We start from the raw sequence: 23,565 nt of genomic DNA on the forward strand, positions 1-23,565 counted from the left end.
AATAGAATTTTTATGGACATCAAATATTTATTCCCTTTACTTTGTTAGCATCTACTTTACAATATTTCACTACACAATTAAAGAGTTAAAATAATATGAATAATGTCGCAATCTAAAACGGCTGCTATTTATTCAAACAATAAATTTTCAGTTTCTTGATATCATAGAAACAAACCCAAGACTATCAAATATTGCCTATATTAATAAATATAATAACAAAGTTGATTTCAATAAATCACCTGATATATTCACACACACACACTTCACACTATTCACGCAACTAATTTTATGTCTTCTTTTAACTCTACTATCTTCTGTCAAAGTTTGACATATTGATTTGACAACAAAGCCTCCTAAATTAACAAATGCAGTTGACATTATTTAGTTATTTGCCAAAAATTATGGTGACATTTACTCTTTTTGAATCGTTTTTCATTGCATTTATTTAGAAAAATTATTAAAATGGCTTTAATGCCAGAAGTGCTAAATAATCTCAAAGTTCTATTCAATAATCTGATAAAATGTCCGAAATACAATAAAAAGGACAACGAAAACCAACAATCGGGCGACTCAAACATATCCGGAGACAATTGGGAAAAAAATGTTGAAAACATTATAGAGACCATTGATGAACATCTACCAAAGGTTGAAACTGGTTCGGACGACTTCATACGGCTGCTCTCGATGAAAGCATCGATTTTATATGAAAAAGCTAAAATATACTTGAACAGTGAAATGTTGGATAAGACACAAGATGTATTAATCAATGCTTTGAACATCATTGAACATTTTGCAAAGAATCCGAAAATGACATTTTTGTATTTGAAGATCATTAATCATTTATCTTATTCCCTCTCTAGAAAAGGTGACACTGAAAAAGCCAAAGAATTGTTGGAGAAAGTGCTTGAAGAAGACATCGAGACTCCGATCCTCTTCAACACCGAAGATTTGTTTAATGACGTAGAAACTGATCAGACTTACGTGGATTATAAGTTCAACAAGCTTATGGTCAACAACATGCAAATCTTAAGTTGGATTTATGGCAAGTTAGGCTTGTACGATTCACACACTGCCATGCAACATAAAACACTACAACGATTGTTGGAGTATCAAGATTTTGATATTCTACAGTGGACATCGAAATGTTGTCGACTCGCTTCTTTATTCTTAACTCAATGTCAATGGGTACATGCTAGGTGTGTAAAAATACTTCTTAAATATTTTGAATTTAATAGTTAAATTTTTAGATATCATCTTAGTGCCGCACAGACTCTTTTAGATCACGTAGAACCAGCTGATACCAATGAATCCAATGAAATTTTAAAGGGACAAGCTGAATTATCCAAAAGTTTCATGAGTTATGCCATGCATCTATTTAGTATGAGCAAAAAGATGATGATGGAAAACGCTTATTATTCAGGATTTTCGAGTAAGTTTATTTTTCTCAAATTTGATAAATAACATTGTTTACATGATTTATCAATCTTCTAATTTTATAATACCTTATATCAGTTCAAGGTAATCAGTATAAACAAGTTAACTTTGTAATCTCTGCCATTGAAACATGCCAATTAAATAGCACAATAATATATAATGATATTATTATGTAATATTTTTTACAACATTGGTTAAACGAAATTATTTTCAGATTTTACTCCCAATTTTGATGAGGGAATATCTCCCGAGGAGCCCCTACCTGAGTCTTTTGAATTCGACGGAATCGACGTAAAAATTTTACAAATACCAGCCTCTCAAATCACCACGACTGCCCAAGCCAGAAGGATGGCTCAGTACGTAAACAAGTGGATACAGAGAATCCAACTATACTACAATCTTAGAGATTTCCCAAGCGAGTTCATTAACGCTGTACTGGATCTCAGCGAGGTGTACAAACATTTATCATTTTTTGAAACCGATTTAGATTTTCAATACACCGTGCAAAGAACAAGGTCCGACTCTTTGGAAAACCTGTGCGAATGTTTAAGAGAAATTAGACCCAATAGTTACATTTCTATAAGTGTTGATCTGTTGCGTGAAATGGCCGAAGTACAAATTGATCTAATGACCATTAATTTAAAAAGACTGCATCAGTCTGAGAGTAAGTATTTTGGTTCTAACCAACTGGTAAATAAAAAAGTTTTTTTAGAAATGTCCTCTTCTTCTGAGAACATCAAAAAACGTGTGGCAGCAGTTTCGGCAATTCACAAAAAATTGGAAGAAGTTAGTGAAATATTAAACGGCATGGATTTGGTGACTGTTTATGAGAATCCCGAAATAAAAAATGTGATGGTTGTTGAAGAGCACTTGCCTAAAAAGTGTTCCTCTCAAGGAGATATTCCAAAAATCAATGTCGAAGAAAAGACATCAAAAATCGAATTGGAGGGCAACAATTCCCTGACCGCTGTTACTGATGAAATCGACAAGTAATTTTTCCACAATTTTCATGCGTACCTACATTTTTTGTTTAATTTGTAAATTTGTAGTTATTATGAGCCTGTTTTGATTATATGTTGTCATATTTCTCATTAATAAAAATATTTCTGGAGACAATAATTTGCCTCATCACTCTCTCGCAATTAATTTTCCACTAATTATGGATTACTATTTAGAACATGTAAAAATAATTTTAACTTCAACAAAGTTTTTTTGTCTGGTAAACATTAACTTAACCTACATTTAATTATTTATTAATTTAAATTATAATTTAAATAAAATAATGCCTAAATAAAATTTAGACAAAAAATAATATACTGGAAGTTTTATCAGAAGTAAGTTTTATTAATTAAACTAATTTTATAAAAATATAACCTTAAATTACATAAAAAATACTATTATTATTAAATACATACATTTTCATTTTTCTTGTAGTTGCCGACAATATAAATATTAGTAGAAAAATCACCAGGTTTGGAATTTATCATGTTATTCTCTAAATGTGACGTTCCATTTCTATGACTTTTGTGTTCTAAAAGTAAACCATTATTACTGTAACATTAAAATAGTTATTATAATATTTATAACTTACCCTTCTTTGAAAATATAATTTTTTCCAATGCAACAATTGGTGACTCAAAAGCCAAAGTCCATAGAATCGAAATGAATAAAGTAATTGTAAATATTCCGAAACACTCGATTAACTTAAACAACATTGTAAGTTATGGAAGTTAAAAATGTTCATTTTATTACCTTGAACTCTATGCCAAAGTATTCTGGAGTTCTTTTCTGGCCATAAATATAAAATAATATAATCATGTGTAAAAGGTACATGCTGTAATTAACTCTAATGAGAACATTGAATATTGGTGCGGATAGTATTGTGTTGATCACACCTTAAACACACTTAATTTAAATATTTAAAACATACATTGTTAAATAAATTTACCGCCATATCCATGGACACAAAGAAAGATCAAACAACAAATGGCAATTGCCCATATTGGTCTGTCAAATCCATTATAAAACGATGAAGATATTTGTTCACCCATTGTTTCTGTTGTGGCTTTCAGTTCGGCTTCGGAAAGCTGCTTGTGGTGAACAACTATCCCAAACATGATGAGAAAAGTTATACACCACAATGTAGTAACTACAGTCTTAAATTAATAAAAATGTGTAAATTGTACAAGAAATAAATGAACTAAAATTCTTACAGTTGTTAATTTAATCTGTTTATCTTTGAGTTTGAAGAGTAAATATCCAAAGATTGCTCCAACAATCCATGGTGTACATCTTACATGAGTCGGAGTATAAATATCTTTCATGATATCAGAGTTCATACTACAAATATTGGTGCAGTAGTATTATAATATTATAATTTAGATAACTACTTACTTGAAAAAGGCTGCTACGTAATTATTAGTCCACGTGAAAGTGAAACTAAAAATACAAGACAATAGCAGAATTATTACAGATGTCACTAACGTTTTCTTTGGCCAACGAATCAAACCAATTATCAAAATAGGTGCTAAGAAATATAGTTGTGTATCAACGGCTAAGTACCAACTATGAGCAATACACTAAAATAAAAATTATTCAGACCACAAAAATACAATAAAACATTCAATTACCATCTCCTTTGGATGAATATAATTCTGTAAATAAATAAGAGTGACCCACCAATTATCTTTACAAGAAGTTTCTATCATATTCAATACTAAATTATAAAATGGTCCAGAACCTGTTGGTCGCAAAATAAATGTTGACAAAATAATGACCATTATTAGTGAGGGTGTCAATCTAAAATATTTCAGTCAATTCTGGCTGTGACAATGGAAAGTAGTTGTTCAAACCTTAGTATCCTATGTATATAAAACATCATCAGTGACATTTTTCCAGTTTTTTCAAAGGTCTTGAGATATAAATAAACCACCAATAAACCACTAATGACAAAAAATGTGTCAACAGCCATAGAGGCAGACGTAATAGTGGCTCCAAACCATGCTTTAACAAACTATCAAAAAAAAGACGTTATAAAAGCTATAAAGTTTATAGAAAATATTTCTTACGTCTGGAAGAGTAATCATGTTTATTGACGGCACGAAAAATGCAAACAAATGCCCATGTGCAAATAGGATCCATGCCATACTTATCACTCTTAATCCATTTAAACAGCCCATTGTTCCGTCGTTGGTTTTAGTCTTAAATATTTTTTTGCCGTTTGTATATATTGAAAACGATAAAAGAATACGAATTCTAGTGTTTTCTAAAAATATCAGTTATATTGCGTTAAAAAAAATATGAGGAATTACCTTTAGATTTTAAATTCATAAAATAATCTACGAATGTAGCAGCTACCATCAAGATTCCAAAGAAAGCAAACACACATCTACAAAAAATTAAACGTAGTTTAAGTGACATAAGTATAATAATGTTTTACTAGGACCAAATATTGGACGTACATTCCAATGATGTTGCCACTTAATAATGGTTCTGCATCCACGTTGGACTTGCAAAAATCATTAGAGATTGTTAAAGGAAATGGCAATAATTGTGATTCGTGAATTCGGTCAAACAATGGCTGAATTAAAGATTCATTACAACTTGATGGTAAACAGACACCCCAGGTCGTAGTAAGAATCTAAAAATATACATAATATACTTAATTTTACTTAGTTACTTAGTTTTACTCACTAACTTAATTACTTTTTTATATTTGCCACAAAATTCTTATCGTTACCAAATTATAAAGATATTAATATTAATTTACCTGTGTACTTGCTCCTAAAAAGACAGTACAATACTTCCCTTGTACTTCTCCTTCTGATATTGATAAGCATTCGTCATAATTCCCTAGATGCATCACATTCCCGTACAAAAGGCCAGACTGTGGTTTAGCTGTTGCGTCCAACACTGAATACCCATATACATAAATTTTAATAGAAGTTTTGTTCAATAATTACCTACTTTCTAAAATCCATCTCTCTGAAGAACTCATATCAAAATTTATTACTTTATAAAGCTGATTATAACACAAATTATCATTCAAATGTTGCTTAATATCATCTTGTATTTGTCGAATACTCCCCAATAACTTCAATAATATTTTATATGATTCTGAAGTCGGCACCATACTTAAAAGAGTCTCAAGACTATGATTAGATTCTAAACCTGTATTAGTTATAATTTGAGAACTAACAATTTGCAATGAACAGAAAAAAATTAAAACGAAAGAAGTGTTTAGCAACATCTTGTCTCACCAATGTTAATTAAAACACTAACTTTTAAATTATTTTTATCAGTGCAAATGTTCATAATAATCATCTATAAACATGACGTTTATTTAGTTTTGAGAAATACTACTTAAATTCTTAAGCTAATGCTTTGAATATATGTAATATAATAAGTCGTATTATAATAAAATATAATTATTTAAATAAAAATTAAAATATACATAATATGTAATAGATATTTGGATTCCATTTTTTAAACTAACGTAATACATTAATATTGAAATAATAATATAATACAATTCAATTACTGGAATTATCTGTAAATTAAATGATTAAAATAATAATAATAATAAACTACTATTTAATTTTATAACATAAATTACTAAAATTATCATTTTTATGTAATATTATACTAACGTTACAAATGTTTTAATTTCTTTGAATTTCCATCTTCATACTTCTTAGCTTTCAAATCTTCAAGAGAAACTACGCTTACAACATATCTAGTCTTAATGCCTTGTGATGTGTTAGTACCTATTGATTGCCTCTTGGTGTTAAGTTTGTCTGAAAATTAATTAATTAGTAAATACGTTATACTAAACTGCCAGAATAAGTCTTACTTTTTTTGAAGATAAGTTTAGCTATTTTAATCATTGGAAGTTCAAACGAAAGGCACATTATTGTTGACGTAACGTAAACCAAAGCTAAATCTCCAAAAAGATCATGAATCTATAAATATACATATTAGTAAAATCTGATAATATTTTTTAAACAATTGTGTATAATTTAATATTCACATACACCCTTAAATGTGGAAAAGTGTTCCGGAGTCCTCCTGCTTCCCACCATATAGGCAACAACACCTAAATGAGTTAAATACATACTGTATGTAAGTTTAGCGGAAATTTTGAAGAAGTTTGCAGATAAAAACGTATTGACCCAACCTAAAAACTAAATCTATTATACTTTTTCAGATAAGTATTTTTTGCTTAACCTCCATAACCAGTAGCACAAAGGTATACAATCGTGCAGACTGCCATCGACCAAATTATCCGTGTGGTAGCATTAAAAATACCGGATCTGTAAGGACTGTATTCGTATCTGGTGAAACTTAAATGGGCCAATTGTATTGCCACCATTACACTCAATGACACTCCCCAAAGTATATACATTGCAACCTGTAATACAATCATGAAAATTGGTAAAATCAATTTTAATACAACTTGAATTACTCTAGAAATTTGAATTTTACTCTTGATAAAGAGGTAGTACCCAAAAATTATTCCCACTAGCCATGCTACTATTCTAATATATGTTGGCTGATAAATATACTCATGGTAATCCTTATTTCCTCTAAAAATTTATCAGTTAGCGCTGGGTTTCGTTAATAATGAAATTAATTTGCGTTACTCAAAATAAACTGCTCCATATTCATTTTTTACTGTAATAATGTAGACATAAATTGATGAAACAATCATGGTTACGATCATTCCGCCTATAACTTTTTTAGGATGTTTAATAATGTTCAATAAAATAATTGGTGATAAAAAGTACAGTTGGGAGTCAACAGCCAAGTACCAAGACTGTTCAATACACTAAAACATTTAAGATATTTAGGATTTTATTTAATTTGTCAATTTTCTTTTTTACCTGGAAAGTTAAATCCATCCAATTGGTCATAAAAAACAAAGTGGCCCACCATGTTCTTGAACAACCGATTATAACTTTTTTAATAATAAGAGGCCACAATGGACCATCAGCTATCAACTTTAACCCACTTAAATAAAACAATAACATCGCCAATAATCCTGGTGTTAATCTAGAGACAACAATTACGTATAAATCGTAGTAATTTTATAGTTTCACAAACCTCAAAAATCTATACAAATAAAATCCTAAATATGAAAAAGGTTGGTCGGGATTAGCTGATCTTATCTTCAGAAACGTAAACACCAACAGTAATCCACTCAGGGCCAAGAAAGTATCAACAGAATATGATGCTCCCATGAGATAAGTGTTATAAAACTTCGACCTCCACTAAAAACCTGCCAATTATTTTAGTTAATTTATGATATTAATATTTACGTCCTGCAACTCAAAACCGTTAATGCTTCCAGCAAAAAGATTTGCAGCTACTCTATGCCCATGTATAATCCAATACATGCTCAGTACTTTCATTCCATTTAAGCAAGATAGAAAGGATGAATCTTCAAAGCCTTTGTCTTTAAATAATGATTTAATATTAGAGTACAAGGAAAAGCACATGTAAATATTATCATCTGGTGTAAGTAATTGTGCTAAAAAATAAAATTATAAATAATCTTATAATAAAATAAAATATTAAACTGCACCTGTAGCCTTTGCTTTATTATCTGCAGTTTCTTTATTTTCTTGCTTTTGAAATTTCTTCTGATGAATTGTGATATCATAAATTGTGCTTAACATTATAATGGCCCCAATAAATGCAAAAAAGAAGCTAGAATCAAATTATTCTAATTTGCGATTGCGCCATTTCACGTTAACTTACTAAACAGGTTTATCTATTGGAAGAGGATCAATTGGTTTGTCCTTATATCTACATGCAAAATCGAAAAAGTCCATATGTAACGGCAAAGCAAACATATTTTCTAAATAATTCCAAATATCTTGTAACGTACTTATCGAACACGACATAGGTATACAAATTCCGTAATTTACTTTTATTAATGAAAGTATATCGGTTACGTGATAGCTTGTATAAATACCTCTGTGATCAACAACCTGCGAATATGTTTAAATAATACATCTCTCTATGACAATATATTTTAACTTACTTTTCTAACATCTAGTAAAAAGCTAAAATCGTTCTTAATTTTGAAACTGGGCAACACCAGAACCGTACAATATTTTCCTTTAATGACTGTATCATTTATTTTAACTTCTTCAATGCCGAGGCACTGGTCAAAGTTCCCGTACTGATACAAATTTCCATATAATAGTCCTGGTTGCAGTTTTGCACTTGCATCCAACACTTGAAATTAACAATAATTAATTTTTAATTTGAAATATATTTATGTGATAACTTACTGTCAAGAGCCCAATTTTTTTTCTTCACTAAATCGGTCATGACAAGCTTCAGATGATGGGCACATTCTGTGTTTCCACCAGCCGCATCAATAACTAAGTCCACCTTTTTTTTGATAAAATCCAGGACATTATATCCAGAATTATAATTAAAATATAATGCTACTAAAATTAGTACATATATTTTCTTCTTCCACATAATTATTTGTACCTGGTGAGTAGAACAAAACTTTAAAATTGACTCCGAAGCGGTAAACACTGATAACTTACCATTATCAATAACCAATTAAATATATCGGCTAATTGTGGAAAGCTAAAAATTTGAAATAATTGTGTCTGTTTGAAAATAGATACGTAAATTGAAAACACAAAATATAAAGTTGTGGTGACACGAAAAAAAATACATTAAATTTTGATCTTACTTTATATATAAAACATAATTAAGTTTCTGAATACCACTAGTATGATGAATTCTCAACCCTAAAATTTGAAAATGTGACTCAAAAAATTAATGTAGCATCTATTTTTTTTAATAGAAAATCCGTAATTAACAATTTACTAATGCAACTCCATCGAACATAGGTGGGACGTGCTTGGAAGTTGATTAAGGGACCATTCCAACCATCCCAAGAACTTGGGAGAACATTGAGCGTCCTTTGTCATCGAAATTTTTGATAATTTAGATCAAAAGGAAATTGCGACGCTGATTTTGAATATGAACAGACGGTATGAGATTGTAATTCGTAATAGAGATGGAAATATTTAATATTAAATAAAACTCATTAATTTATATTTCCATTTTATATATAGAATTTATTGTTTTTTAGGTTAAAATAAAGGAAAAATGAATAATGATCAATTATTTCTGTTGTCGTACATTAATTTCTAGGAACAATGAAATAACTATAAATTAATTTTTTAAAATTTAGAAAATAAATTAAAATAGGACTTATTACTAGAATTGTTCAAGGTTTCAATATTTAAAATTACTTTGGGACTCCTTTTATTAAAAAAATCATATTTAAATTAGACAAAAATTCAATTTTGAAAATATTAAAAATACAAAGTAAATATGCACAATTATAATGAAACAAGACTTTTTCTTTTAATTCTTTATTTTCAAACCAATAAAATTTTAAAATACACTTAAAATAATGTGATTTACTTATGATTGATTTAACTATTCAATAATTTAATAAGTGTAATAAAATTTTTTGAAATAAAAAAAGTTAGATGATGTGAAAGAATAACATCAATAAACAAATGCATAAATTGTCCTTAACACGCAGATGCGGCACAACGCGTAGCAACGCACAGAAATCAATTTGAAATATCGAGGCGTACGTAAACGTTTCGATCGCAATCGTACTAGTTTTGAACTGTATAAACAATATCTATCGAACCATTCGATAAATAATCATTATCAAGTGACTGTACGACGCTGGAAAATAATCCAAATACGGAATCGATTTCATATTCAATTGTTTATGTCGGCGGTATTGCAGATGGCATGCGCTGTTGTTGAATTTTCGTAATGACGCTTAATAACATCTTTATTTGAGTTTTGGAATTTGTCTGCAAGTTTTGTTCACGTTAAATGGTCGATGTAATACCGAACAAGGGAACAAAATTCTGGAAAAATTAGGGAACTATTTTTAATAACTGGCGCTAGGCGCAATTCAACGATACCTGAGGTTGCCAGATTTAGTAAACACTATTTAAAAATTCACTTTAGACATAAATGTAGGTTAATTATGTTTTTGGTAAATAGCTAGTTATGGTTTTATTAAAGTTAGCATGCATTATAAGTTATGAATATTTTAATATTTTGATAGATAAAAACGTTTAATTGAGTCGGGGAAATGGTGAACGGGACAACTTGTCAACCCAGCTATACCCATAATGCAATTTAATCGACGTCAATATGGCGGATGAACTTGAAAGTAAGTTAATGCAATCATTTTTAAATGTTTCCGTAGTAATTAAACGATTATTTAAACCATTGTTGATAAAAATATAAATTCTACACCTTTCTATATCTATAGGTCCTATTGTCGGTTAGTAACTGGGCCGCATATGTCAGTGGTTTTCAATTGTTTTGGTGGGAATGCCAGGTTTAAATTTGAAAATGGTGCCCGTAGCCAAATTCAAATTTGTTCCTTCACATTCTAACCCCAATGTTTTTTCCGTGAAATTCAAAATGTTATTCATCAGCTAAGTGAAAATGAGGGGCAACAACGATTTTTCAAACCATAAACCGCCTTAAAGTAATTTTATTATTTGTTTTTAGATGAGTCAGCTGTCGCTCTTTTGGAATTCAAGAACGGGCACAAAATGTCCAGCCAAGAGCTCAAGGGGATCAAAGTCAAGGAAGAGATAATGGACGATGACGAGTACAGCGAAATGGAAACAGAGGAAGAGATACCAACACTTGGGCCAGCAGCATTGGGATTGCAAAGGGTCGGCACAAAACCAAAACCAAAACCACAGCCCACACAACCGAAACAAGTGCTTAATGCCAGAGGTATGCCTGCAAGGATTCGAAAGAAAAATAAGTTGTTTTATGATGACGATATTGTTAATACTCCACATCATCGAGTACCCTCTGCCAAAAAACAAAAACCATCTCCCACTAAAAAAATTAAAACACCCACACCTATTAAAAAAGAAGTAAAACCAATGACACCCAAAAGGACACCTTATAAAGAAATTAGAACGCGTCCTACCACTACACCACCACTGCAGTCACCTGACAGGCAAATAGGTCAGAAAATTGGTTTACGATTGAGAAACTTGTTAAAACTACCGAAAGCACACAAATGGGTATGTTATGAGTGGTTTTACAGCAATATAGACAGATGTTTATTTGAGGGGGAGAACGACTTTAGTATTTGTTTAAAAGAGTCTTTCCCAGAGCTCAAAACGCGTTTCCTTACAAGAGTAGAATGGACAAAAATCAGGAGAGAGATGGGGAAACCCAGGAGATGTTCGCAGGCATTCTTTCATGAAGAGAGACTGGAGTTGGAGAAGAAACGGAAAAAAATCCGGGCACTGCAACAGAGAAAGGCCACTGACATGTCCAGTTTTAAAGACTTACCGCCAGAAATTCCAATGCAGTTGGTCATAGGCACTAAAGTGACGGCACGACTGAGGAAGCCACAAGATGGATTATTCACTGGGAGCATAGATGCTGTGGACACATCGAACAACACCTACAGGATAACGTTTGAAAGACAAAGTTTGGGCACGCATTCTGTACCCGATTACGAAGTACTTTCGAACGAACCTCCTGATACGATATCGACTTCCAGTTTTCAAAACAAATTTCGGCCCAGGAATGGTTTAACAACATACACGCCGGTTATTAAAAGTCCTAATGTATACAGTAATTTGAAGATCAGAAATGATCCCTTGTTGTCTGGGTCAATGCTGAATAAGCCTCAATTCACTTCACAACCTGAAGGTAAAATTGGTGGCTTTCCAGCAAGGTTGTTGGAAAAAATGGTGTTGGTTACTAAGATTCTAAATGTTAAAAAGAACAGGATTAATCAGTTGAAAGCCATGAACACAGAGGCGGAAACGTTAATATCTTTCAATCAAGAAATCCCGGACATATTCGAAAAAAATTACGCAAGCACTCTCATAGATTTGGAGAAGTTGAATACTGATTTACAAGTGTACCTAGAACAAATGCAGGAATTATGTCATGAAATTGCACTGGAACCTAGTGTTGCAGCTATGTTGGCGCCATCCCATCTTAGAGAAAAATGCAGAGAACAAGCGTCGGAAATTGTTGAGAGACACAATACAGTTATGAGCCCTGAGAAAAATCCTGTCACAAATGAATCAATTTTAGATTTAATAACAGACTTCACAGCATTAATGTTGCAGGTGAAGAGTTTGGCTGATTCAGATCAGAATGCGTATGAATTGCAGGTGCTCCAAGGCACAATAGAGCAAATTAAAATGAAATTGAGTCCAAACAATCAACAGGTTTTCCAAAGATGTGTTGAAGTCCATATGAAACACATTGAAGTCGGTTTAGGACAAGGAAATATGGAAAAATTGACGTTGGTCTCAAAAATCTAACTCTTATTGTACATTTTTTGTGTATTTTTATTGAAAGAGTACTTTTAATTTACATCGGTAATATATATATATATATTAGTTTTTAGCAACAGTAAGTTGTGCAATATACACATATTTATCTATCTTATTGATTTAATCAATCTATTATTCCTTTATACTATGTTCTATATTATAATTTTAAGAATATCACTTTGCAAGGTTTTAAAAGTGTAAATGTAAATTTGTATTTATTAAATAAAATTTGTATATCTAATGGGTTTATTATAGTGTTAATAGAATATTTTTATTGTGTGAAACATTGTGTAACATAAATATTGAATTAAAAAGAGAGGTCTTTTTACAAAAATAAATGGATAAATAAATTACTTCAAATGGATTAATTGTTTCTTATTTTCCAATTCCGTTTTTATTTTCTAAAAGAAATTACTTTATTTAAAAAAAATCTTTTTTTAAATAGGAATATATATATATATATATATATATATATATATATATATATATATATATATATATTATTTTAATTTGTTAAATATTTTGTTTTAGATGAACCATTTTTTCGGAATTCAACTTTTCATTTCTAAAATCTAGTTTTTCATTTGTGTTAAAAGTTTATCTTGTAAAGTATTTGAAACAAAAAAATGATTTTTGTTAAAAAATGTTTTAAGTAATTTAGTCCAAGGATATATACAAAAGAGAACTTGTAAACTCTGTTGAGGTGCTGTTACAAATTAATATTAAACAATTAAAAAACCGTTAGGAAAATTTTTATTTATGGCAACACTGTCACAGATGACAATTGTCAAAATTTTTTCAGTTTTTGGCGGAATACTTTTTATTTACAACAAGATACTAGTGATTCGATAGATCAAAAGTGACGATTTGTGCTGTTCTAAAAATTAGATAAATCAACGTCCACGTTAACAGTATCGCAATAAAATATTCCTCCTAACCTACAAAAACCGAACTTATGGCTAAGAGAGGTGCAACTAGTGATTTAAACCATGATAACTGGGATAGAGAAGAAGAACGAGAAGAAGCTGGAACGTTTTCTAGAGCATCAGAAGAACAAATAAAAACTAGAACAATTAAAACTGCCAGAAGACGAAATCCCATTTCTAGTGTGAGTTAAATTTAGGTTAACTTAATGTGCACATTCGCCAATACTACTTATTATCTACTTAACTAGTTTGAAAATGTTTCAATATTTCATTGAATATCAGAAAAATAGCACTAAATTTTGTTAAAATCGTAATATAAGAAAATGTGCCAATGTCCAAGGCTACTATAAACCAGTGGAAAATTTCATAAATTTTCACGAAAATAGACATTTTTTCGGCCAGGTTTTATAAATTATAATACGAAATAAACCTCGTAAATATTGGGAAATGTTTGGCAAAATGTTTGCCAAGCTTAGAGGAAGAAAATCATTCAAATACTTTGATTTTCTTTAGTTGATTCACAATTCTATAAATGGACAAGTTTATGATTTTTTCATTAAGCAAATTACTTATATCAGAAATATATTTTTACTTCATAAATACGTTTATTATATAATTCTATTATAACAAGGGTAGGTGACATTTTAAAACTGAAAACCCAGTGTTAATTAAATTTAGTATGCCAGATGTCATCTTGAATAACTAACAATTAATAAAATGTTTTTGGTTGAAATTTTGAATTAAACGAAATTACATATATATTAAATATGTACAAAAATTCTTTTATTTTATTAGTTGCATTAAATGCAACATAAATAATATTCCTTTCAAAATATAATAAAGGCATTTAATATAATTTCATTTCGTTAAAAAAAAATATTTTTTTTTTCAGAATGGAGATGGCGACAAAAAGGGTAGTGCATTCTCAGGTTTCTCAGGATTTGGCAAAACATCCACACCAACCACACCAAACTTTAATTTCTTGTCGAATTTGAGTAAAACAAACGGTACTATCGAAAAAGACACACCGAAGTCGGATAAATCGGATACACCGTCGTTCAGTATTCCGAGCGTTGAAGGGAAAGAAGGCGTTAAGAAACCTGATGAATACTTTGCCAAACTGAAGGGTCTTAACGAAAGTGTTGCCAAATGGATCACCAAACATGTCAATGAAAATCCAATGATTGATCTGGAACCGGTTTTCAAGGACTATAGGAAATATTTTGATCAGCTGGAGAAGGACAGGAAAAATAAAGAAAATGCACCCCAAGACAATGGAACAAAACCACCGGAAGATGAATCCACAAATCAATCAGAAAATAAAGCTCCTCTATTTTCCTTTGCACCAGCTAATCCAGCTTCAACAGCTTCTAACTTCAGTTTTGGTTCATCCACAGCCAAACCAACGTTTACTTTTGGTGAGGCTTTCCTTTTAAACACCAAACGTTCAAGAGCTATTTAAATTTAATTATTTAGAGTTTTATTATTTCTAAATATTATTATGAATTTGCACATTTTGTTGCGACAATAACTTACGGAAGAAGTATTTTCCAGGTTCAGCAAATAATGCACCAACAACCAAAAGCGGTTCAGAGAATTTCTCATTCGCAAGTACCGTGTCTACAGCGTCGTCGACAAATTTGAGTTTCGGTACTCCCACTTTTAACTTTGGCAATGCAATAAAACCAGCGGAAAAAAAAGATGAGGAGCCAGATAAAAATGGTGTGAACGATGATGAAGATGAGCCGCCGAAAGTGGAATATAATCCGGTAATGGAAGAGGATCACATTTACACCATCAAATGTAAACTTTTTATTAAAAAGGACGGGAAATTCGGATCGGGCAGTGTGGGAAATCTGTTTCTGAAAAATGTAAAGGATAGTGATAAAGTACAACTGATCGTGAGGGCGGACACGAATTTAGGAAATGTGTTGTGCAATCTTATCCTATCAGAAAGCATTCCTACTCAAAGGTTAGGTAACAAAGATGTAATGTTAGTGTGTTTGCCTTTACCTGACAGCAAGCCTCCTCCAACCACTGTCCTTTTGAGAGTGAAAACGGCAGAAGATGCTGACAACCTGTTAGAAACTCTACAGAAGCATAAAAAGTGATTTTATTAAATTTATTTTCGTCGCTCAATAAATTATGTTTAATTTTTAATATGTTGACATTTCTTTTATCCTATCCTTATATTATTTTTATAAAAATTAAAATTAATTTAATTATATTTAAGTATATATGGTAATTCATTGAAAATAACAAAATGTTATTGATGTATTAAGGATATACAAAATTAAACGTAAATAACCAACACCCTGTATAAAATTTTGTTTTTAACAATGGTTCTTCTTTATAGGATGGTGGTCTTTGCTTATCGTATAAACCAAAAAAGAATAAATATACAAGGTGTTCCGATAAAAGTAACAAGGTGAATGTTTTTTCAAAATAATTTAGAAAAGTAGCTCAAGTTATGTTTTACTATTCAAGTTTCAAATTATTACTTTAAACATAATACAGTAATTATCCATAAATGTATTAAAAAAACGTGGATAATAAGAACGATGAAATTATAGAAGCATTTATTTCAAAATTTTATTTTCCCAGTCACCAGAAATAAAATTACAAACTTTTGCATACTATGTATAAATAAATATGAATATACGTAGGTATACTTTAAATACGATCACATCGGAAATTTTTGATGGAATGTTACGAAAAGAATGTATTAAATTTAAAAAAATTCTAATTCGGCTAATCCAAGAAAAAATCAGAACTTCATAAATGAGGAATGTGTCTGAACTTAAAAGTAGATAAAAGGAATAAACAGGAATATTTCAGTCTTATGAACATGTGAAGATAAAACTGCAGAAAATGTGAAAGTTCCAATTTTTTCAAAGTATATTATGATTGCACAATAAATTAGTCATACTTTTTCAAAAACATCTGAAACAGCATGTCTCGTGATTTTGAAAAAATATACCCAATTAGTCTAATAAATACTGTACAGTTTTCCCTATAACAATTTTTATATAAACAACTCTAAACCTAATGGAATGCATAATAAAAAAACTTACTCAACTAAAGGATTTTAGCTATTCCTAACAATTACTCTGGGAATATCTACAATTTTTATATTTTAAAATATATAATTTAAGAATGTATACATAAACGATTTCATTTTAAACATTTGGACGGAATGTTTACGAGCAATTTTCAGGTAATTTTTTTCATGTAGGCACTTTGTTATACCCATGTCATGAACACAAGTTACATATGGTACCTTTGAAATGACTTTATGTAAGAACATTATATATTAGAAATATTGCAGATAAACTAGCATTTAATATTTGTAACTCTTTTTGAAAGTATTGAGCCTCTATATTTATATTTACAATATTTAATAATAATTCAACAGGCACTTTCTTGTGTTAGAATTTCAATATTGGTACATATAAGAAAATTTTAAGACACGTCTGGAATATAACAATTTTTAAATATGATAAATTTTTAAATAAATAACAATGTCTAATGTTTTTGATTCTAAAAATCCCATACAACAAAAATTAACATGAGTAAATTTAATGTATAAATATCTAATCTCCAGTTCAAACACTGGTTCATTGTATTTTGAATTGCAAAATATAATATAAAAAATGGAATAAATTTTTATCATAACTTATCACATTGTTCCACTGCGATTTTAATCTAAGGTGCTAGTAAATGCTTATAGTACGAAATAATTCCAATAGAAAGTGTGGTTTCCCAGTAACAGTTGCATAATGAACATCCTTATTGTTGTTGCTGTTGTTATTATAGGCCATATCTTTTTAAGTAATACTGTCTGTAGTGAATGTTAAAAAAGTGGCAGCACACATTTTACGCCAGCTGTTACTAAGAAACCACGTTATTGATGGCTCTTGCTGAGCAAATGCGAGTTGAACTCGTACACGTTGCAGCACTGCTCCCCGCAGATGTTGCACTTCCACGGATTGGCGTCCGAATGGCAACCCTTGTGCAAGAAATAGAGCGTCTGATCCGGGAATCCGATCCCGCAAAAGATACACTGTAATCCGCTTAACGACCGTTTACCCAACGCTCGCCAGAGACTCGATTCCGAAGGCTGCTCCGGACCGGTCGACGTTATCGTGCCGTTCGTCGTGTTGCCATCGCCCGGAGAACTCTCCGGATTCGGGTTCGGCGAGGCGGTCGAGCGACCCCGCGCTGACGACCGGCTGCTCAACTTGCGCTTCAGGTCCTCGCGCAACAGGCTCTTCAGCGGCGACACCTTGATCAGCGAGCTCAAGCTGCTCGAGGTCGCCGACTGCATTTGGACACTGCCCGACGGCGATGTGTTCACGCTTTAAAGTAAATGAACTGTCAATAATTGAAAAGATGAATTTTGTGACTGTTTTACCCATTCCGTTTCGAGACGTCATATCCTTCTTCGCCTGGCTCCTGCTTGATGGGTATTAGAGAAATGGACGGCGTGATGTTGGTTTCCTGGTCCATTCGCAGACTGTTACCTTGTATCACGCTGCTGGACGGAGCGTTCGAGTTCGAATCTGCCGACTGCGGAGAACCAGGACATTCACCATTCACCCTCTGGCTTTCGCTCTGACCCGGTTGGCTGTTTCGATTCTGATCACTCTGAAACAATTATAATTTTTTTTAAAGAAAAAGAACAAAATAAGTCAATTATAAAATTATTTTATAAGATTGACAGGTTAGGTTAGGTTGTCAGATTGTAAAATGACAAATATATTAATAATTTAAAAATAATATGTAATAAAATTAAATTTCTATTTATCTATATCTATTACTATATTTAATCTGTTTAATTTGAATTATACATTATGTTTAGAAATAATTAATATTTAATAATTAATAATATTTTTTAGTTTTATCCTTTATATTCTATAAAAATAATTATATATATATATATATATATATATATATATATATATATATATATATATATATATAATTAGTTTTCATAATTTTGCTTTTAGTGATAATTAATTAAAGCTGATATATAATAGTGTTTAATAATAATTTATTAATAAATTATTTTAATAGTTTTAGTTCTATATTATATCTTAAAAATATATTATATTTTACATATTTTGATATTCCTGACTTCAGCCTATAAAAATTAGTTATACTAGTACTAAATATGTAAAATAAATAATTACCAGGGATGGCGAGAAAACAGGGGCCGGCGCATCGGCCATGGAGATCTCGACGTGGGGCGTGAGGAAATGCATTGGCGGCGTCGCGTTGTCGGTCGATCGGGCGCCCGTCGAGTCGCCGGAGTCGCTGTAGTTGGCAGCGGCGCTACCGCCACTGCCGCCTCCAGTCACACTCACAGACAGACTACTGGCGAGCTGTCCGAGTCCTTCGACGGGGAAGCCTTGTTGCGCGGCTGCCGCCAACAGCGAAGCCGAGGAACCAGCAGGACCTGGATTATCTAAGTCAATACCGTGTCTAAAAAATAAGAGAAGTTAAATATCTCAATGAAGCAATTAAAACATCAATGTTAGTTTTGTCAACAGTAAGATTTGTAAAATCAAGAGAACTTGCAGGAATATACCAATTTAAGTAATTTATGAAATCAATTTCATATCAAGGTACTACACGCTACTGATAACAACTCTTTTGTGTCTCAACCACAATCAACAAGGGCTGGACCTATTTCTCCAACTAAAATACGTAGTAACATAAACACAATAAAATTTACCGATTAAAGAAATGTATCCTTAAACTCTTCATCGACCCTGCGCGGTAACTACACAACGGACAAGACTTGACCAGGTCGTGCTGACCGACGTGTTCATTTTGAAAATGCGCCCGCATCGCGATCTGCCTCTGGAAACCCCTGTTGCAGATCGGACAGTGGTACGGCAGCGTTTTCGTGTGCGTTGTGAAATGCTCGGCCAGATGGTCCTTCCTGAAAAACCTCTTTTGACACACCCGACACTCGTACGGCTTGACGCCGGTATGTCGCATCTTGTGGCGACGCATGTTCGCCCCGTTCGAGAACTTCATGTTGCACACGTCGCATTCGAACAGCTTGCGATGGATGCGGTCCGGCGGCGGATTGTTGTTTTCGATTTCGATTTCCACCTCGCTGGTGTTGGCCGAATGGGCCTGGGCGACATGGGCATTCAGTGCGGCCGCATTGGGCGCTTCGAAGTCGCACCTAATGAAAAATAACGGGATAAATATCAACGAACGATAGGGGGTGTTTCGTGTTACCTCGTGCACTTGTGGCCTCCCTCACCGGAGTCGTAATTGGTGCCGGAGGCGGTGACGCGTTCCGCGTCGTTTTGGTCATCGGCGTCGTCGGCCGACGGGGCGGTATTTCGACGTCTGGGCGTCGTAGTCGCCGCCGTACCCGAATCGGCCTCATTCTCGGCGGCGGCTGCGGTGTCGGCCATGATCACCGACGCTCTGGCTCACCTGCAGTGACCTCGAAGCCCGGTCGTTCCATCAACACCTAAAAAACCATAATAATTTAAATTATATCTAACAATAGACTAACTAACTCAATAATTATTAATACATTCGAATATTGTAAATTACACTGAATATGAAATTGAAAGTGTTTAAATGAAACAACTAATTACAAAATCTGCGGTCAGAATATCAGTCAAAGGAGGAAAAAGTGTTCTTGTTAATAAATGAGCATTTTACAATCATTAAATTTAAATGTCTCAAAATTTAATTCAATAAACAATGTATAATTTATTGTTTTAATTGTAATATGGATTTCAATTTAATTTTAAAAATATATTATGTAAAATATACCATGACAACTAAATTTTAATACCTTTCTCAATTATAAATATAATCAATTTTGATGTAAGCAAAGAAACGATTTTATAATACTCATAAACAAATTTTTATGACAAGTGTAAATTGACATTGATACAAAATAATTTGTATACATTCTCTATTGAAAGTTATTGCACTATTAAAATAATTTCCATATGTTTTGTCCACAATTTTTGAACCCATTTCATAAAACCTTTTTAAGTTTAAATTAATTTTACAATTGTTAAGGATATTTTAACAATTTATACGGTAATATTTCAAGAACAATATTATATTACAGTATTTTGAAATATTTTAATAAATGATTTATATAATGTTAATCTAGAATTAAAAAGTACATCTTTCTATTGATAAACTAATATTTTTTAAATTTAATTTAATGTAATTAAATAATTGTTACACATTTTTAGTACTTAATTAACAACAATAACTTAATTAATCAATATTATACTTACTAAAGTAGCTTATACTAGATAAGTAGCTTATACTAGGTGTCTGTAGAAAATGTTTTTTGTATATATTTTCATTTAGTTCATTTAGTTTTTATAGAAAATAGATTTTACCAAGCAAATTTTAGTGACAATTAATTAACACAATTAATGATAATTTAATAAAAATTGAATTGTAATTCTTAACCAAAGTATAAATACAATTAATTAACTTTAAATTACTCAGGATATTATGATAAACATACTTTTAACATAAGTAAAATTTGATACTGATACTAATAAATTTATATGCAGTTCAAAAGAAAATTGTTTGACTATTAAAGGTTCAATTATGTTTACCTATTTTTAAAACATTTTCACCGTAATATTTCCACGTTTAAAATCATTTCACGATGGTTAATGATCATTTTATAATTTTTATAACACAATTTAATGAATTTATTATAAATTAATTTATTCAGTTTCTACAAATTGTTGTTATTATTATAGTAAAATAATTAATAATCTTGAATAATATTAGAATATTACATAACTACAATATGTAATTTTAATAATATTAATCAGTTTTAAGAATCTACTAAAATTATTGAAAATAATGATTCAATATTAATTATGAGAATAAAAACGTAAAATGCCCACAACGATGGATTTGTATTTCAACTTAAAAACTGAAAAATAAAAGATAACACGTTTATTTTGTTGGTTTTGTTAATTTATAATAGTCAATAAAAATCTGAATTTAAAAAGGATAAAAAGCTATTTATTTAAAATTTAACATAAGCATATAAATCATTTAATAATTGTGATAAAATAATTGGCACGTTATTTTCGTAATATTTTGAAAAAATTAATTAATTAGTATTATGTTTTAATCACCGACGAATTAAATTCGTATAAAAATGTTTTCTTGCGCTTACAAAAACATAAGTTGATGAAACAAAATTTATCAGTTAGTGACGCTTGCAGGCGACGCGATGGACAATAAATTATTCCGGCATTATATAAACAATAATTGTAAAAATATATTATATTTTGAGCGACGAAACATAAGCAGATTGTGTGCAGATAAGTAAACTGTTTTCAACACAATTAATACGTCGGCCAACCAACCTGAACAGTAAAGTATTTTGTAATGTGAATTATGCGAATAACTATTAAAACTTTCTAATTTTTTGCCACACGTTAAATAGGTTAAAAGGTAAAACCGTAGGAAATGCAATAAATAAACGTAAAAACGATGATTTCAAATGTAAATAAAATCACGTTTATTACTTGTACTGATATAATAATGCAAAGATATTTTCGATTATATATAGTTGTTATTGAAATAAATTTAAAAATCGAAAGATAACAAAAAATATTGATATTGATCAGCGAGAAGTGAATAAAATAAAACAACCAACGAAAATATTGTAACCTAAATTCAAAATAAGGGGACTTTCTACATTTTATAAACGTAGTCCGAATAAAAAATCCGAAATGCGTAAACTGTTACATCACAACATACCAGAGGCAGTTTTCCATTTAATTCGTCGACTTTTCAAATAGACCACTAAACACAAATTGTGCCGCTATTGGCGAAAACGCAGCTTACGTATACAAAACGAGCGAATAACGTTACATTTATGAAATGGGTGTCCCGATTTTAACATAACTGCACTTTATGCACTAGATATCAACAAATGTCGAACATAACCTGCAAACTAGGATCAGGGAACGCGGTTTTCGCGAAAATCGGCAGCGATTACTTGGCCACTTACTTGCTAGTTTGGCTTCGTGTGTCGGAATTATCGGTCACTGCGAGGCACATCGAAAAAAAAACACCTGTAAACTGCTTGACCGCTTTTCGTCGGGACAGCCGTGTTCCAGGTTTGACCTGCCGTCGAAGTGGGATTGTGTAGGGGACAGGGCAGCACTCGGCCCACGCGATACAGGGAACGCTTGTTTCTGCTCGTGCACGAATGATTTTCGTTAATTGTTTCTTTTTTTTTGTTTATCAACCCAGTTTGTTTACTTTGACTTGACCACGGAATTAGGTAACTAAGTAAATCTAATCACGTTTATCATAGCTTATCATTAGGCACCGTTAAATCTAAAATATAATAAAATCATAATAATTTTCTCCAATATTTTATTCTCGGTAAAAAAATTAGAATTTTTTTTGGGCATTTATAAAAAGCAAAAATTTCTTAAATAAATTAATACACTCATGGTGGTAATTGCAAAATGTGTTTGTGTTGTATTCATGTTTGTTATCTTACAGTAAGCGCAATGAAATTATTACTTTCTTCAGGGTCGGCGTTCTGTTTATCAACGGTTGTTTAAAATTAAGGGAAACAACACATTTCTGTTTAGAAAAAATATTTATGACATATTTCAACATTTTGAAGTTTTTCACAAATTAAACTTATATTTATATGTTATTAATCTTTGAATTTCTCGGTAATATGTCTTAAATAAAATAATATCATTTAAATACATTTAAAAATATTTAATACAAATTAAATAAATATTTTGCTTGAACTC

At 31.1% G+C, this 23,565-nt stretch overlaps 6 protein-coding genes across 8 annotated transcripts; 3 read left to right on the forward strand and 3 right to left on the reverse strand.

The window, feature by feature from the left end:
• Positions 1-394: 394 nt before the first annotated feature.
• Positions 395-2,569, forward strand: LOC109602293 (KIF-binding protein). Its single transcript, XM_020018635.2, has 4 exons — positions 395-1,196; positions 1,248-1,429; positions 1,649-2,098; positions 2,147-2,569. The coding sequence occupies exons 1-4, from the start codon at positions 463-465 to the stop codon at positions 2,425-2,427; spliced, it is 1,647 nt and encodes a 548-aa protein (XP_019874194.2). The 5' UTR covers positions 395-462; the 3' UTR covers positions 2,428-2,569.
• A 188-nt stretch (positions 2,570-2,757) lies between these two features.
• Positions 2,758-5,660, reverse strand: LOC109602296 (nose resistant to fluoxetine protein 6). The gene is made up of 13 exons (XM_020018638.2): positions 5,401-5,660; positions 5,204-5,346; positions 4,896-5,074; positions 4,746-4,822; positions 4,503-4,699; positions 4,287-4,447; positions 4,065-4,233; positions 3,829-4,013; positions 3,648-3,774; positions 3,383-3,590; positions 3,187-3,329; positions 3,026-3,137; positions 2,758-2,965 (listed from the first exon to the last, which is right to left on the reverse strand). Exons 1-13 carry the CDS (start codon positions 5,564-5,566, stop codon positions 2,838-2,840), a joined length of 1,995 nt encoding a protein of 664 aa, XP_019874197.2. The 5' UTR covers positions 5,567-5,660; the 3' UTR covers positions 2,758-2,837.
• Positions 5,661-6,026: 366 nt separating this feature from the next.
• LOC109602284 (nose resistant to fluoxetine protein 6-like) lies at positions 6,027-10,408 on the reverse strand. Its single transcript, XM_049969831.1, has 15 exons — positions 10,133-10,408; positions 9,000-9,042; positions 8,733-8,940; positions 8,480-8,676; positions 8,194-8,426; positions 8,018-8,142; positions 7,752-7,963; positions 7,537-7,703; positions 7,317-7,485; positions 7,077-7,261; positions 6,899-7,019; positions 6,661-6,844; positions 6,468-6,610; positions 6,287-6,395; positions 6,027-6,230 (listed from the first exon to the last, which is right to left on the reverse strand). The coding sequence occupies exons 2-15, from the start codon at positions 9,000-9,002 to the stop codon at positions 6,085-6,087; spliced, it is 2,202 nt and encodes a 733-aa protein (XP_049825788.1). The 5' UTR covers positions 9,003-9,042; positions 10,133-10,408; the 3' UTR covers positions 6,027-6,084.
• A 126-nt stretch (positions 10,409-10,534) lies between these two features.
• On the forward strand, positions 10,535-13,194 carry LOC109602290 (protein lin-9 homolog). Of its 2 annotated transcripts, none has more exons than XM_020018630.2 (2): positions 10,535-10,672; positions 11,020-13,194. In XM_020018630.2, exons 1-2 carry the CDS (start codon positions 10,654-10,656, stop codon positions 12,816-12,818), a joined length of 1,818 nt encoding a protein of 605 aa, XP_019874189.1. In that variant the 5' UTR covers positions 10,535-10,653; the 3' UTR covers positions 12,819-13,194. The 2 variants fall into 2 exon arrangements, with proteins under 2 accessions (XP_019874189.1, XP_019874191.1); XM_020018632.2 differs by lacking the exon at positions 10,535-10,672 and adding an exon at positions 10,706-10,786.
• A 405-nt stretch (positions 13,195-13,599) lies between these two features.
• On the forward strand, positions 13,600-15,916 carry LOC109602292 (nuclear pore complex protein Nup50). Its single transcript, XM_020018634.2, has 3 exons — positions 13,600-13,938; positions 14,649-15,174; positions 15,311-15,916. The coding sequence occupies exons 1-3, from the start codon at positions 13,786-13,788 to the stop codon at positions 15,865-15,867; spliced, it is 1,236 nt and encodes a 411-aa protein (XP_019874193.1). The 5' UTR covers positions 13,600-13,785; the 3' UTR covers positions 15,868-15,916.
• Positions 15,917-16,320: 404 nt separating this feature from the next.
• LOC109602287 (zinc finger protein ztf-16) lies at positions 16,321-23,057 on the reverse strand. Of its 2 annotated transcripts, none has more exons than XM_020018626.2 (6): positions 22,800-23,057; positions 20,012-20,252; positions 19,494-19,955; positions 18,949-19,240; positions 18,171-18,403; positions 16,321-18,114 (listed from the first exon to the last, which is right to left on the reverse strand). In XM_020018626.2, the coding sequence occupies exons 2-6, from the start codon at positions 20,191-20,193 to the stop codon at positions 17,661-17,663; spliced, it is 1,623 nt and encodes a 540-aa protein (XP_019874185.1). In that variant the 5' UTR covers positions 20,194-20,252; positions 22,800-23,057; the 3' UTR covers positions 16,321-17,660. The 2 variants fall into 2 exon arrangements, with proteins under 2 accessions (XP_019874185.1, XP_019874186.1); XM_020018627.2 differs by lacking the exon at positions 22,800-23,057 and adding an exon at positions 22,547-22,765.
• Positions 23,058-23,565: the final 508 nt, after the last annotated feature.

Source organism: Aethina tumida, chromosome 7 (genome assembly GCF_024364675.1).
Source record: "Aethina tumida isolate Nest 87 chromosome 7, icAetTumi1.1, whole genome shotgun sequence".
NCBI classification, from domain to species: domain Eukaryota; kingdom Metazoa; phylum Arthropoda; class Insecta; order Coleoptera; family Nitidulidae; genus Aethina; species Aethina tumida.